Genomic DNA, 13,881 nt, shown 5'->3' with positions numbered 1-13,881 from the left:
TCAATAAAAGTTAGCTATTTAAAAATTATGATTCTTAATGTGGCAGAGATTACTATATATTTCCCCAAATATTCTCTCCTTCTTATTTTAATAATAGAATCTCCAGGTTGTAACCATGCACATGACTCTCTAGAATAAATACTAACTTTCTAGACTTTATTACAACTAAGAGTTACCATGTGACTAGGTCCTGGCCACTCAGGTATAAGCAGAAGTGTCATGTGACAGCTTATGGGAACCTTCCTGAAGAGACAACTGGATACTAACCTGTTCTTAAAATTAAACAGTATGAAATTGCTAAGGATTGGTGAGGATGAAAAGTAACAAGAACTCTCAAATATTGCTGGCGGGAGTGTAAATTTGTACAATACTTTGGGAAACAGTTTGGCATAATTGAATAAATGTGAATATAGGCATATTCAATAAGCCAGAAATTCATGCCTAAATTTGTATTCTAAAGAAACGTATATGTGTACTACAATATGTGTAAAAGGATTTGATAGCAGCATTATTTGTAATTGTCAAAAACTATAATAATCCAAAGGTCCATCAACAATGAATGGATAAATTGAGGTATATTTATACAATAGTACACTACTCAGAAAGAAATTGAATTATCATATATACATACAACAATGTTCTTGAATAGAAGCAAGAACCGACTAACACAAATAGTAAGATTCAAAGATAGGCAAAACTATATCATTTAGAAATGCATGCTTGGGTGAAATTTTTTTAAAAAGCAACACAATGATTACCATCAAGTCAGGATTATAGTAATCTCTAGGTCTAGGGGGAGACTTTCTCTAGAGAGAGTTGTGATTAGAAAGGTAAATAGAGCTTCAGAAATTCTTACAATGCTTTGTTTCTTCAGTGCTTTGTTTCTTGAGTGGAGGTTGCATGGATGTTTCTTTAAAATAATTTTTTAAACTATACATTGTTTTATGTACTTTTTATATGAATATTATATTTTACAATTTTAATTACAGATATATCAGAAAACATTGTACCCTTGTCCTTTTTCCTTCCTTCCTCCATCCTGCTGCCTGAAACACAGACACTGCAACCTGAGACCATGATAACAGGAATCACAACATAAAAATACCAGAGTAATGAAGTGGAAGGTAAGTCCCTGAGGGCTTTGTGGGGTACAGCTGCCGTATCAGTTCTGAATCTTTTACCTCTGTACTTCATTTACATGAATGAGAAATAAATTTTATATTATTTTGGAATTTTCCATTATATATAGCCAAACCTGATTAGTTCATTCCAATATACCTATCCACAAGACCTTCCAAAAGACAACCTATCCAATAGAAAAATTGGCTGATCTCTTGCATCCATGAACATACATACACACAAACATACACATATACGTAATTAGGCAATTACTTCATGGAAGAAGAAATCTTCTTTATGTAGGGCTCATAAACATCTAAAAAGTGTGTAATCTCAGCAGTAATCAGTGAAAGGCAAATTAAAACGAGAGTATTTTTCACGCAGCAGATAAGTAAACACTTTTAAAAGCAATATAGTCATTTCTATTGAGTATTCAGGATAATGGTTTCTCTCAGGCACTGTTAATGTAAATTGCTATAAATTTTGGAAGGTAAATTGACAATATCTATTAAATTCGAAATGCTCTTGCCATTTGAACCATCAAAGCAACACAGATCTGTACCATAGAATTAAAAGCAGTAATATTCAAGACCAATGTCCAACAATTCTTATTGTGGCATTATTTGTCAAAGTAAAAACCTACAAACAATCTGTTAAATCCATCATTAGTAGAATGTTTAGATAAATTATGGCATATTCTTATTATGAAATATTATATAGCTGTTAAAAATGAATTTTATCTATATGTCTTGATCTAGAAGGTTGTTCTTGATGTGTTGTTTGGTGAGGAAGATAAGTTACCAATTCTTATATAATTTGCCAACCTATTTTGTGTATTCATTTCTATAAAAATTTATGTGAACATGCAAGGTATGAAAAAATACATTCCAAATCAACATCAGTTACCTGGGATTCGGGGTAGTAATGGAGATTACTTTCTCAGTATTCACTTTTGGATGGTTTTATTTGTTAATGATAAGTATAACTATGTGTTACTTTTGTTTTATGTGATTTTAAAATGGTTTTAATAAAAGATATGCATCCAAGAATGCAGAATAATTAATGTACCTCAATGCCAGGTGAATATCTTTGTAATTGATTATTGCCAAACATTAAATTCCTATCACTAAAGCAAACTGCACAAACCTGTACAAATAAAGTAGGTAACTTAAGAGAATAATGTGGTTTAACCACTGACATTTCATAATTCATATTTCACTAATAATTAACTTGAAAGGTAACCATATGTTAGTAAAATAAATGCAATCTTCTGAAAAGGAATTTAATGCTAAGCAATGTGATGAAAAGGAAGACAGGAGTTAACAAATACAGAGAAAGGGACAATTCTTCCTCCTTATCAAGTAGGTCTATAGATTCCCAAATGAGTGTGTGTGGAGGTGGCTATCAATCAAGGTATACAATCTTTGTGTTACAATCCAAATTTATCTTCCTACCCCTCCTCAAATGTTCTTGCACCATCAAGGTATGGCCAACATTTAGCCAGACAGCTGAGTCATATCTGCCTCCTCTCTTTTGCTTTCCTCTTTCCCTGAATCTGTTTGGTTGTTAAATCGTCTTAGGTTTACCTCTACAACGCTTCTGCCCCTGCCCTTCCCCTGGCTCTGTCGTGTTTGGCCAGGATTAATTAATAACACTGGAGCTGCCACTACCAAACCTTTGCCTGGTTTTCCCGACCTTTCCCATCCAGCTCTTTCTAGCTTCTCATCCCCTTTTCTACCATCATGCTCCTTTGCCCTGTGTGATCAAGGTTTTGACTACCCACAAGGGCCTGGGCGCTAACCAAGACCTACTTCCTGGCCCTCACACGCTTGGGCGCCTCAGGTTGTGGGCAACTACAGAGGGAAGTACCAGGAACTCAAGGGGTGGGGCAGGGGCGGGGCCTGGCCTGGCTGGCCAATGGAAATGCTGATATCAGAGTCAGAGGTCACATGTCCTGTGGGCGGGAATTTACTTCAGCGAAGACCAGTAGAAGGCGGTTTTACCTCTGGTAAAAGCTCTGAGGGGCTAGAGGGACGGGAAATGTTTTTGAGCTGAGAGGAAGAAAAGATCGGGGTGGCCTAGAGTATGACAGCTCTGAAGCCTCTAGAAAACAGATTTATGTAGCCCTATGAGGATAAGACCCCAAAACCAACGTTCACCGCGCCAAATTAGGTGAGAATAGAGGATGTGAAAGACAGAAAAACCAGTGGGACTTCGATCCACTAACTAGAAGTTGTACGGCTTAAACAATAAGAGAAAATATATGAACCTCGCTTCCTCTGCGATTTTACATTGTTGAAGTGTCGTTTTTATGCGAAGGAGTGAGGAAGGGGAGAAATCTGAGGCCTTAGGCTAGTGGAAAGAGATGGGAAGGCAGCCTGAAGATTCAGACTCACTCATGTGTGGTCTTAAATAATTTTGGGAATTATATGCCATTGTATATATGTACACTCTCTCTAAATATATGTACAATTTTTATTTGTCATTTATAACTCAGTGAAACTGGGAGGAAAAAAATCTTAGGAAGCATTACTTTTCTGCCTTGTGCATAAATACCTGGCCTAGTTATTTATGTGCATTTCTGTTTTGGTCCAATAGATACCTAGGTCAGCAGGTAGCACAGGAGAAATAAAATCTTTAAAAACAGGTAAAGAAAAATATTTCAAGAATTGTTGCAATTTTTAAATACTTTTTCTCTAACCATGATTTTGCTTCTTTTCCCCCTTGTCTTTTATTTTCGAAATAAGGCGAATTTATCTCTCTTCCTATCCATCCACCACTATAAGAAGAATTCAAATATTTGTAATGCAATGAAATTAAGTTGACAGATGAAAGAAATTCTATGAATGTATTTAACATGTATCTAATTTAAGTACTATATATTTAGATGAATTTAAAAGATTAACCAGTATAGCAGTAATTATTGTTTAAAGTAGTTGAGCATGATAAATACAAAGCTAATAGAAATATTAGGTTTCACAAGAAAGGAAAATTTGAGATATATGCTGACAAACGGAATGGATAAACTAGATAGAGTTGGTTTTTAACTTTTTGAAATGACTTCTAAAATGAGGCACAATCATAATTTTTTTTTCTGAAAGCACAATATCAAGAAATGGAAATTGTAGAAGAAATATATGCTTTAAAGATAAGTGATACATTGTATGGAAAAAGTATGAAAGTACAACGATTGAAAATATTTCCAGTAAGAAAATGCTACGTCAGCATTGTTTAAGAGTGAAAGAGGGTGCCAACATTATGTATTCCTCACATTTGTTGACATCACAGAATCTAACTGTTAAAAATAATTCAGATAACTTACTGAATTTGTTTTCATTGGAAAGCTTATTGTAATATCCAAAATGTCTTGCAATTCATTAATCAAATAAAATAGTTGTGTTCTGTGTTAAGAACTTGGCTCTTAGTTTTTTTAATCTAGCACTTGAGTAGTTAAGAATGTTCACTTTATGATAAATGGAAATAAGAATCGATTCATAGCCAATTAATGTAGATGAAATCTTCAGGTCTTCTGGTATAGTACCTTCACTATAGATTAATGAAATAGGTAAACCTCAAACAAATTTAAAATGATAATGAAACTAAAGCAAGACCATTTGGATTACAATATATATTTCATTCACTAAATACTACTTGACAAACTACTATATGAAAACTTCTAGCTTATATTTGAATTCCAGAAAACATTTTGAATGACTAATCAAAATGCTAAGAACTATCTGATAACCTGGGCCCTGTCCTAGAGTAACTTTTCTAAACTGTAATTCTTCTGGTTCTCATGCAAATGAGAACCATCTTGGACTCATTTAGCATTCTAAATTTTAGTTATTGCTTCTTTCCATGAATTTGTTGATTTACTAATACTGACCCACTTACCTAGGAATAATATGCCATAGTTGTTTTATTACAAATGAGCTAACGATTAGGGAATTCTAACTTCAGGTTTTTTATGTTCTAAGTAAGAAAGTAGAACTTCCCAGAACTTCCCAAAACTTGGTTATTTTATTTCAAGACTACTTAAGAAATATGGTTATCCTGAGAAAACCACTCTACCAGTCTTGTGAACTTCAGCTTCTTTTGCAACAAAATGATCACATTAAATATATTTCAGTCTACCAACTAGAAGCTGTGTGTACTAAAGAATATAAAAAATATGTTAATTTTATATCAACATATTTTTATATTAGATAAAATCATTAATAAGTGTTATGTTTATAGTTAATTTTTTATCATTTGGACCCTTTTAAAATTATTTTTGTTTTTTCAGCTTCAATTTTATTGTGGTAAAATATACATAACATAAAATTCATCATTTTAACCATTTTAAAGTGTACAATTCAGTGGAATTTAATATGCTTACACTGTTGTGCAGCCATACACCATTATGTAGTTCTATAAGATTTGCATTACTCTCAAAGGAAATCCTTTAGGAATCCTGAGCAGTCACTTCTCATTCCACACTCCTTCCAGACTCTGGAAAATGCTAATCTTATCTCTCTCAGATCCTTTTTTTAAATGAATGAAACAAAGTTTTGTGATTAAGAATGATTTTTTGTTCTTGGCTTTGCTATTTTACCAACATTTAATTTTAATTTTTATATTTACAGATTTTGAAATTAGTACTTTCAAAAAAAGAAGATATGTTTTCAACATTCAAATATTGCGCAATAGACTATTTATATGAGGTAGGATGTTACTGGATTATTACCTATTTACTAAGTATTATGATATAAAAAATGTTATCTGAATTTGCTCTATAATTATGATAACTTTGCAGTTGTCCTTAGAATAATCCTTAATCTAATTGCTTCGAGATTCATTTAAAATTGCTTCCTACTTTTAATATACCTTAAAAATGCCACTTTTGGAAGGAAATTATAGACAGTTTATAATGAAGTTAAAGTGTCAGCAGAAAAAAATGGAAACTCTTAGAAAGTTTGGGCTACTTTACGAACAATCTTGAGTAATCTTTATTGACAATGTGGGGGAAAAGCAATTTTAGTTATCTTTATGATAAAATACCAATAGTAGCATATGTTCACCACTTATTATAGGCCAGATACTTTGCTATTTTGCTGGATTATGTCACTTGATCATTTGCTCTTTTGATGAGTTATGTCATTTGATTGTCATAACTACTCTTTGAGGTAGATACCATTATTATACAGGTTTTACAATTTTACAGGTAGGAAACTGATGTCTAGAGAAGTTAAATAGCTTGTACAAAGCTGAGACTCAAGCCAGACACGTGATTAAGAACTAATTGGAGTACTTACACAACAAAGTTCACTGTTCTTATGATCTTAATTGGCAAGTTAAATTTAAGTTCTCTTTACAACTTTGACCCCATCTACCAGGAAAAAAAATACTCCAATATCACTAACACTGTGTTACATTTTACAGAAAATAAGAAATACATATAGGGATCTTCAGGTTTTATCATTCCCTCATAAGTAAGGGAAGCAAATGTATCATTATAACATATATGTAGTAGGGAATCAGAAGTCATTGTTACACAAATATATTTATGAATATATTGGCCACTTGAAAAACTAGTCTATACTCAAACATCCTTAAACTTTCATCCTTGCCATGTTATCTTAGTTTCTTGCTCATGTACCACACCCCATGATACAGTACAAATATATTATTAATCAATGACAAATCTTATAAAAATAGAGGATCTTTTAAAGTTCATGAAAAGTGTTGAAGAACCACTCAAATAATAGGTAAATCTATTATCATATGAGGATCTTGCAAAATTAGATCAGTTAACAAACAAGAAGAGAATGGTTTGAATATCAAGGGAGTCACAGATGCCTTGGGAAATCCTCAAATATTTAATGCCTTGATTAAATCTTCAAATATTTAATGCCTTGGTTAAATCCTCAAATATTTTCTAAAAATATCTTGTGACCAAAGGTGAAGTAATTTCTAATATCACGCATGTCATTATACAGTTTGTGGGAAAATTATGACAAAAAGCTATTATAAGCTAATTATAAACAAAATTTTGGTAGGTATAAAATTTGATTTTTATAACTTTATTTTATTCTTTTAGGTAAACTACCAATCAAGCTGTTTTTCCTTCTTATTGTGAACCTTTGATCTTCATTTTACATAAATTGCTTAAACTGATTTTTTTTTGTACCATTTATTCTTGGATAATAAGGACCTCTTATTTACTATGTTATAACACCTTCAGCAAATATAAAACTTCTGGAAAATACTTAGAAACTGTTGTTTATCTAAATACATAAAATAATGAATTTTGTGGGAAGTTGAGAGTCACTGAAGAAAGACTTTATAGAAGAGCTATTGCTTAGATGAGCCTTCAAAAATAAATAGATTTCGATAGCTAGAAAAGAATAGTGGAACATTTTTCAGAGGCGCACTATAGACCATGCTGTTGATAAAGAAGTGACTGCTAAATGTTACATGGGGTAGTGAGGAGACGAGTCTATTTAAAGAAAACAATTGATGTTAGAGAGTAATGGGAGATAGAGCTGGAAAGTAAAGGCATAATCAAATTATAGAGAACTTTGATTTACTGAACTGATTTAACATCCTTTTAAAGAAACAGTTTTATTTATTAGATTCTTAAAAATTAGAAACATTTGATGATTGTCACAAGTGAAATAATGCAAAGACATAGAAAACGAAAGTTAAAACAACCATTTATACTAAGTGAAAAAAAGCACATTGCAAAATGGTATTAAATGATGTGATCCCATTTTTTGCCAAATACACTCACATTTTAGCCTAACCTAGAAAAAAACTCTATAGTAAAATACACTAAACTATTACTGATATTACTAGGGACCTTGACTTTCTCAGAATGTGATTCTGTGTTATTTGGTATTTTATAATGAGCGAATATTACCTTTAAATAAAAATTTAAAAGAATAAAGAATTTCAATATTATGACTATTAATAAATAAATATGTTAAATCTGTTAAATATGTTAAAAGATTTTATAATCTTACTTTTTTGCATAGAATGTAGTTAGAAAGAAGTCTCGCGGAGATTCTTTATTTCTTCGAATCCCTTCATGTTTATATCAAGATGGAAATTATCAAGCAGGAATTGTTGATGATACATTTAGGAGGCCATGGACGAGAGGTATGTTTTATTTTTATTTCTCAAAAATCCATTTTAAAAATTCAGAGTTTAGCACAGTAGTAAGAAAATGCAGTACTTTCTCATTAAATAAAATGCATTTATTCATTTTTATGACAGAATTGGAGTGACAATGTAAAGAATTGGAAAGCTTATACTTGATATAAATAGAACAAATAAAAAATATATAGATGATAAAGTCTTAACATAGTCTAACATTTGTAAACATTTGTTGTATTATAACAGGATCTCTCTCAACTGTAGGAGGGCTACTGTAAGTTGTAGTGATACACTGAATATAAAACTATTTTTAAATGTATATGTACACAATATTATCTTTTGCTTTTATCATGTCATGGACTTAAGAAAGAAGTAGCCTCCACAGACAAGTCAAGTCTGTTAACAACATTTATTTAGCATGTATTGTGTACCAGTCACTGTTATGGGTGCTGAGGACAATTACTAATAAGACATAGAAATAGTCCCTGCCCTCGGTGGGCTTTCAGACTGGTAAGGAAGATGCAGCAATAAAATCACTAAATATATAAACTAATATCTGGTATTGATAAATGTATAGAGAAGACACAATTGTGTAATGTGTTATGAAATTTCAGGAGTAGGGTGTACAATAGACAGTTTCTGAGAGATATAAGGCTTTGCAGGCCATAATATGGAGTTTGCTTGTTTGTTTACATTATGGCCAATATGGTAGGTCATTGGACAATTTAAAGAAAAGAAGTGACATAATCTGATTTATGTTTTAGAACAAATCATTCTAGTTGTCTAGAAGATGGACAGGGTTGGGATTGGGAGGCAAGAGCGGAGACCGGAAAGTCAATCAGGAAGGTATTGTAGTGGTTCCAGATCTAGAATACTAGGTACATCTACATGCTATATAAAAGATGGGAGTGGCTTGGATTGGGCTTATAATGATGAAGATGTGAGAAGTGGTTGAAATTAAGGTCCAGCCAACAGTGAGAGGGTTTAAAAAAATAGAATAAAGAATTTCTTCTAAATTTTAGACCTGAGAAACTGGGTGGATGGCAGTGCTATTTCTTAAGATAGGGAAAGGCTCATGGAGAAGCCAGTTTGTGGCTGGAGTCAATAGCCCTGCTTTGGCCGGGCTAAAATACCAATTAAGCATGTACATCAAGAAGGCAATTGGTAATATTAATCTTGAGCACAACTGGAGTTTCAAGTGGGAGTCATCAATGTGTAGATTGCACATAAACTCATAGAATTGGATGAAGTCACTGAGAGCATGAGTATGGTAGAGCAGAGAACCTAGAATGGAGCTTTGGAATGCTCCAACAGTTAAAAGGCTGATACAGAAGGAGGAACCACCTGAGAAGACAAGTGAGATAGAAAATCCAGATGAGTGCGGTGTTTTAGAATTCTAAAGAAGAAAGTATTTCAAGAAGGAAGAAGTAGTCAGAAGCATTCGTCCTTGTTAAAAGGTCAAGTAAGATGAGGATAGTGAGTTGACCATTAGTTTGACTAAATGTAGGTCATTGATATTTTGGGGGAGTAATAATGAGAATGATTAAATATTTGGAATCTTTGGAAAAATTACATTGTGAACAAATAAAGATAATATTATAATGTCAGAGGTAAATATTTAGGTTCATTGTATTAAGAATAAAAGATAATTCTAGAAGCTAATGTTTACCATTCCCCTTCCTAGTCTCAGCTGTTCCAATGCGGGGAATGAATGATAGCTCAATCTTGGACCAATGGAAAGCAAGTTTCTTTGTGGAGGAGTTCCTTGAGAAGTATGTGTCCTTAACCTCAAATTTTCCTTTATATCTTGGAGATAAACAGTAGTTCTACAGACAACTAAAGAGAGAATATCCTTTCCTTTATATCTGCACAAATTTTCATCTTTTATCTGAAGAAAAAGCCCTAATCTGACCACAAAGAAGAGGTTAATAGAAGTGATTTACATCCTCTTTTTATCTTGCCCTCATCACATATTAACTGTTCTGTAAGCATCTGTGTTACAAAAACACACAGAAATAAAATAAATATGTTATTATGCTTTTAGTCAATAAGTAAACTTTGTGTCTATAGAATATCCTTCATAGTAAAATAGCTTTTGCCCTGTACTATAAATGCAGATTTAAGGCTGTTTTTTAACATACTTTGTCAAAATGTTATTTATTATTAGTTTAGTCATTCATCAAATATTTACTGGATATTATACTGTGTGCTGGATACAGGATACAAAAAATGAATAAGACAATCTCCACTCTCAACACAAGAAAATGTAAACTATAGATTTATAAATAAATAATTACAATACAATGTGGAAAGTACAGTGACAGAGATAGGAACACAGAGATAATATGAGGAATATCTGACCTATTCTACATTATTAATATAGATGTAAATTAGATATTTCAGTGCAAATGTAAATAATTAACTCTGTTGCTTTACTTCATGCAAAGAATGCTGATCAGACGCAGGAAGGATTTAGTTATTCACATTTTCAAGTTTTAGTGATTTAATTTTTTTTGTTGTTGCACTTGAAAGAAACAACCAGTTTGAATGTGTCTAGACTCTAAATACAGAGAAATCCAATATACCATTTCTGTCATTTAGGAATTTAAAAGTCAAATTAGGAAGATAATATATAAACAGAAAAAATTAATAATGTAAGAATTAAATTACAGGATAACCATAAGATCACAAGGCATATGGCCAATGCAAAGTATCTATTGCATGACTGAACTCTTCATCAGTGAAGAAGCAGAAAGGTATAGTGAAAAGAGCTCTGTACTATGAATTAAAAGATGTGGATTTCAAGTCTTGATTTGATAAGTCAAGTACTAATTACTTGACAAGTCATTTTATCTCTCTCTCACTTTCTTTATCAGTATAATGATAATGAATTACTGCTCCTCAAACTTAAAGTACATATGAATCACCTGAAGATCTAATTAAAAATGGAGATTCTGATTAAGTCCATCAGTAATGGGGCCTGAGATTCTGCACTTCTAATATGCTCCAGGGTTTGCTGATGCTGCTGCTCCATGAACCTACTTTGAGTAGCAAGATACAAGATGATCTCTAAGATCTCTTTTCATCCTGTGAGTTAGATTGGTAGGGCTATCTATGCATTTGTAAGCAGGAGAGATCAGCTTCACAAAGAAGTAGGAATTGAGCTCGAGCTGGACTTTGAAGGAGAAGACTATTCAGAGAAAACATTTCAGACAAGAGAAACAGCATGTCTGAAGGTATAGAGGCAGGACTATGCCATAAGTACTCAATGAAGGCAGTAATCAGGCTACTTTGGCTCAAACAAAAGATTCTTGTATGAAGGAAATGGGAGGCCTTAAGGGAATGGACAGCTGGTCATATCTGACTTTCCGTTCATTTTGCAGTACTGATATATATAGTTCATGGCAAAGAAGACACCTGGAATTAGATTTACATTTCTCGGCCTCCCTGTAGCCAGACAGAGCCATGTGACTAAGTTCTTCCCAATGTAATATAAGCAAAAGAGGCTTATGAAATTTCTGGTGAATATCCTTAAAAGAAAGTGGCATGGTTTTCTTTTTACTTTTCTCCTTCCTGATGCTGGCATACACATATAATGATTGGTTCCAGCAACCACCTTGGACTATACTGACAAGAACTAAATCTAGCAGTGGCATAGTGGAACAAAAGGAGCCTCAGTTTCTAACACAATTATGGAACTGCCTTACTAGCTATGAACTTCTAACCTCTAGACTTTTTGTGTGTTTAGGCCACTATTAATTTTGTCTCATGTAGTAAAATTTAAATTTTTAATAAACTTTATTTTTTATAGCAAGTTTTGGTTCAGAGCAAAATTGAGCAGAAGGTACATAGATTTCCCATATTGACATTTAATTCTAAATTATTGAGGTGCTATTACAGTTTTGTTACCTAATAGAACTTAAGAATAAACATTCTGATGATTAGCACTACTTAGATTCCCTGATCTTTGCTTTTCCAAATTCTCTATCTCACCTTTCTTTATTTCTTACTTCTATTTTTGTTACTTCTTAATATTGATTCTCAGGCCTCAATGCTTTTACTAATTTGTTGGTATACTTTGTTTTAACATATGTGGGCATTTTCTGCCATGTATTCCCAAAAAACCTGTGTTACACAAAATTGCACACCAAAAGTAACAGGACATACAGGAAAATTAGTTTCTGTAGTCCAAGTTATGCAACTTGTGACAGAGCACTACCACAAATAACTATTCTAATTTTTAAAAAACCATTAGCATAGATTAAAAGATGTTAAATTCCTAACAAATAGGTATGTATTAGAGTGATGAAGCTAGCTTGATGGATAGGCTAAAGGAAGGGTCGAGACTATTGAACTAGACAAGGCAAAATGCAAAAATATCAGGGAGAACCATGCAATAAGCTTCTGGCTTCTAGGACACTGCACATAGCCAAAGAGAGCAAGAGGAAGAACATATAATAATATTGAAATTCTCTATTCTTTCATGGCTTGCAGCACTCAGATGAATACAGTTGAATGCAGGATGTTGCACATATATTTCCTGTATGCCTCAAAACAACTATATGAGCTCAATATTACTATCCCAATATTATTTATGAAGATTAAGTAACTAGATCACAGTCATCCAGCTAGTCAATAGTGGGAGCTAGTCTTCAAACCCTCAAACCCCAGTCTGTCTGACTTAAAACCCTATACTTTTTTGTTTGGTTTGGTTTATGTAATAGCTTTATAGAGATATAATTTATATCCATATAATTCATCCATTTAAAATGTCCAATTCAATAGTTTTAGTATATTCACAGAGTTGTGCAACCATCACCACAATCAATTTTAGAGCATTTTCATCAACACAAAAAGAATCAATGTTCTTTTGAGTAATATGGACCTGAGTAGTTGAAACATTTTTTCTTGTACTTTGTATTTTCTTCAAGAGTAAAGGAGAAACTTTAGAGATTTTTCTATCTATGATTTTTAAGATATGGCATATTTATTTTTTCTCCAATTACACTGGAGAATTATATCGATTTTGGTTCCTTAAGTCTGTATACAGAATTATTAAGGCTAAAATATTTAGGATATCAGAAAAAAAATGGTATATTAGGTTAGGTAGCTAAATTGCCAATAATATATTTATCTGTTGGAAAGTTAATTAGAAATATCTCTTGCGAGTCTAAATATCCCAAGAGTATAGACAATATAAAAGATTGGATAATGATATGGAAGGAGCAATTTGGCAATGCATGGCAAAGTATAAAAATCTGTATACCTTTAACTTTATCATTTCCATTTTTAGGAAAAGTATTTTGAGAAAACAATTAGACAAGTACACAAAGATATTCCCTGCATTATAATAGCAAACATGTACAACAAATTTAAATTTTCAGCAGTAGAGATTGGTTGAATATTGTTTTTTTACCAAGACAATGGAATCCTGTTCATCCATGTAAAAATGAAGTGAATGTACATTAATTAACATATAAATATAGTCATGCTTTACTCTTTATCAGAGAAGACAGGTTACAGAATAATATGTACATGAATCCATTTTTGTTTAAAAATACTCAAAATAATTATAAAAATACATAATTTTTAAATTTATTTCTTGAGTGGTGGGGCTATGGGTAA

At 32.4% G+C, this 13,881-nt stretch overlaps 1 protein-coding gene across 1 annotated transcript in view; it reads left to right on the top strand.

The window, feature by feature from the left end:
* Positions 1–1,003: 1,003 nt before the first annotated feature.
* The window catches only part of SHOC1 (shortage in chiasmata 1), a 64,662-nt gene continuing 51,784 nt past the window's right edge, over positions 1,004–13,881 (top strand). Inside the window, exons 1-4 of the mRNA XM_039870704.1 lie at positions 1,004–1,124; positions 5,745–5,822; positions 8,136–8,259; positions 9,941–10,028. Of these exons, the coding sequence (XP_039726638.1) occupies positions 1,113–1,124; positions 5,745–5,822; positions 8,136–8,259; positions 9,941–10,028 (302 nt within the window). The 5' untranslated portion in view covers positions 1,004–1,112. The remainder of the gene's footprint in view (positions 1,125–5,744; positions 5,823–8,135; positions 8,260–9,940; positions 10,029–13,881) is intronic.

The sequence above is a fragment of the Pteropus medius genome, unplaced genomic scaffold (genome assembly GCF_902729225.1).
Source record: "Pteropus medius unplaced genomic scaffold, Ma_sr-lr_union100, whole genome shotgun sequence".
In the NCBI taxonomy this organism is placed as follows: domain Eukaryota; kingdom Metazoa; phylum Chordata; class Mammalia; order Chiroptera; family Pteropodidae; genus Pteropus; species Pteropus medius.
The sequence above is the reverse complement of the archived record's forward strand: the minus strand, read 5'-3'. Positions and strand labels throughout refer to the sequence as shown.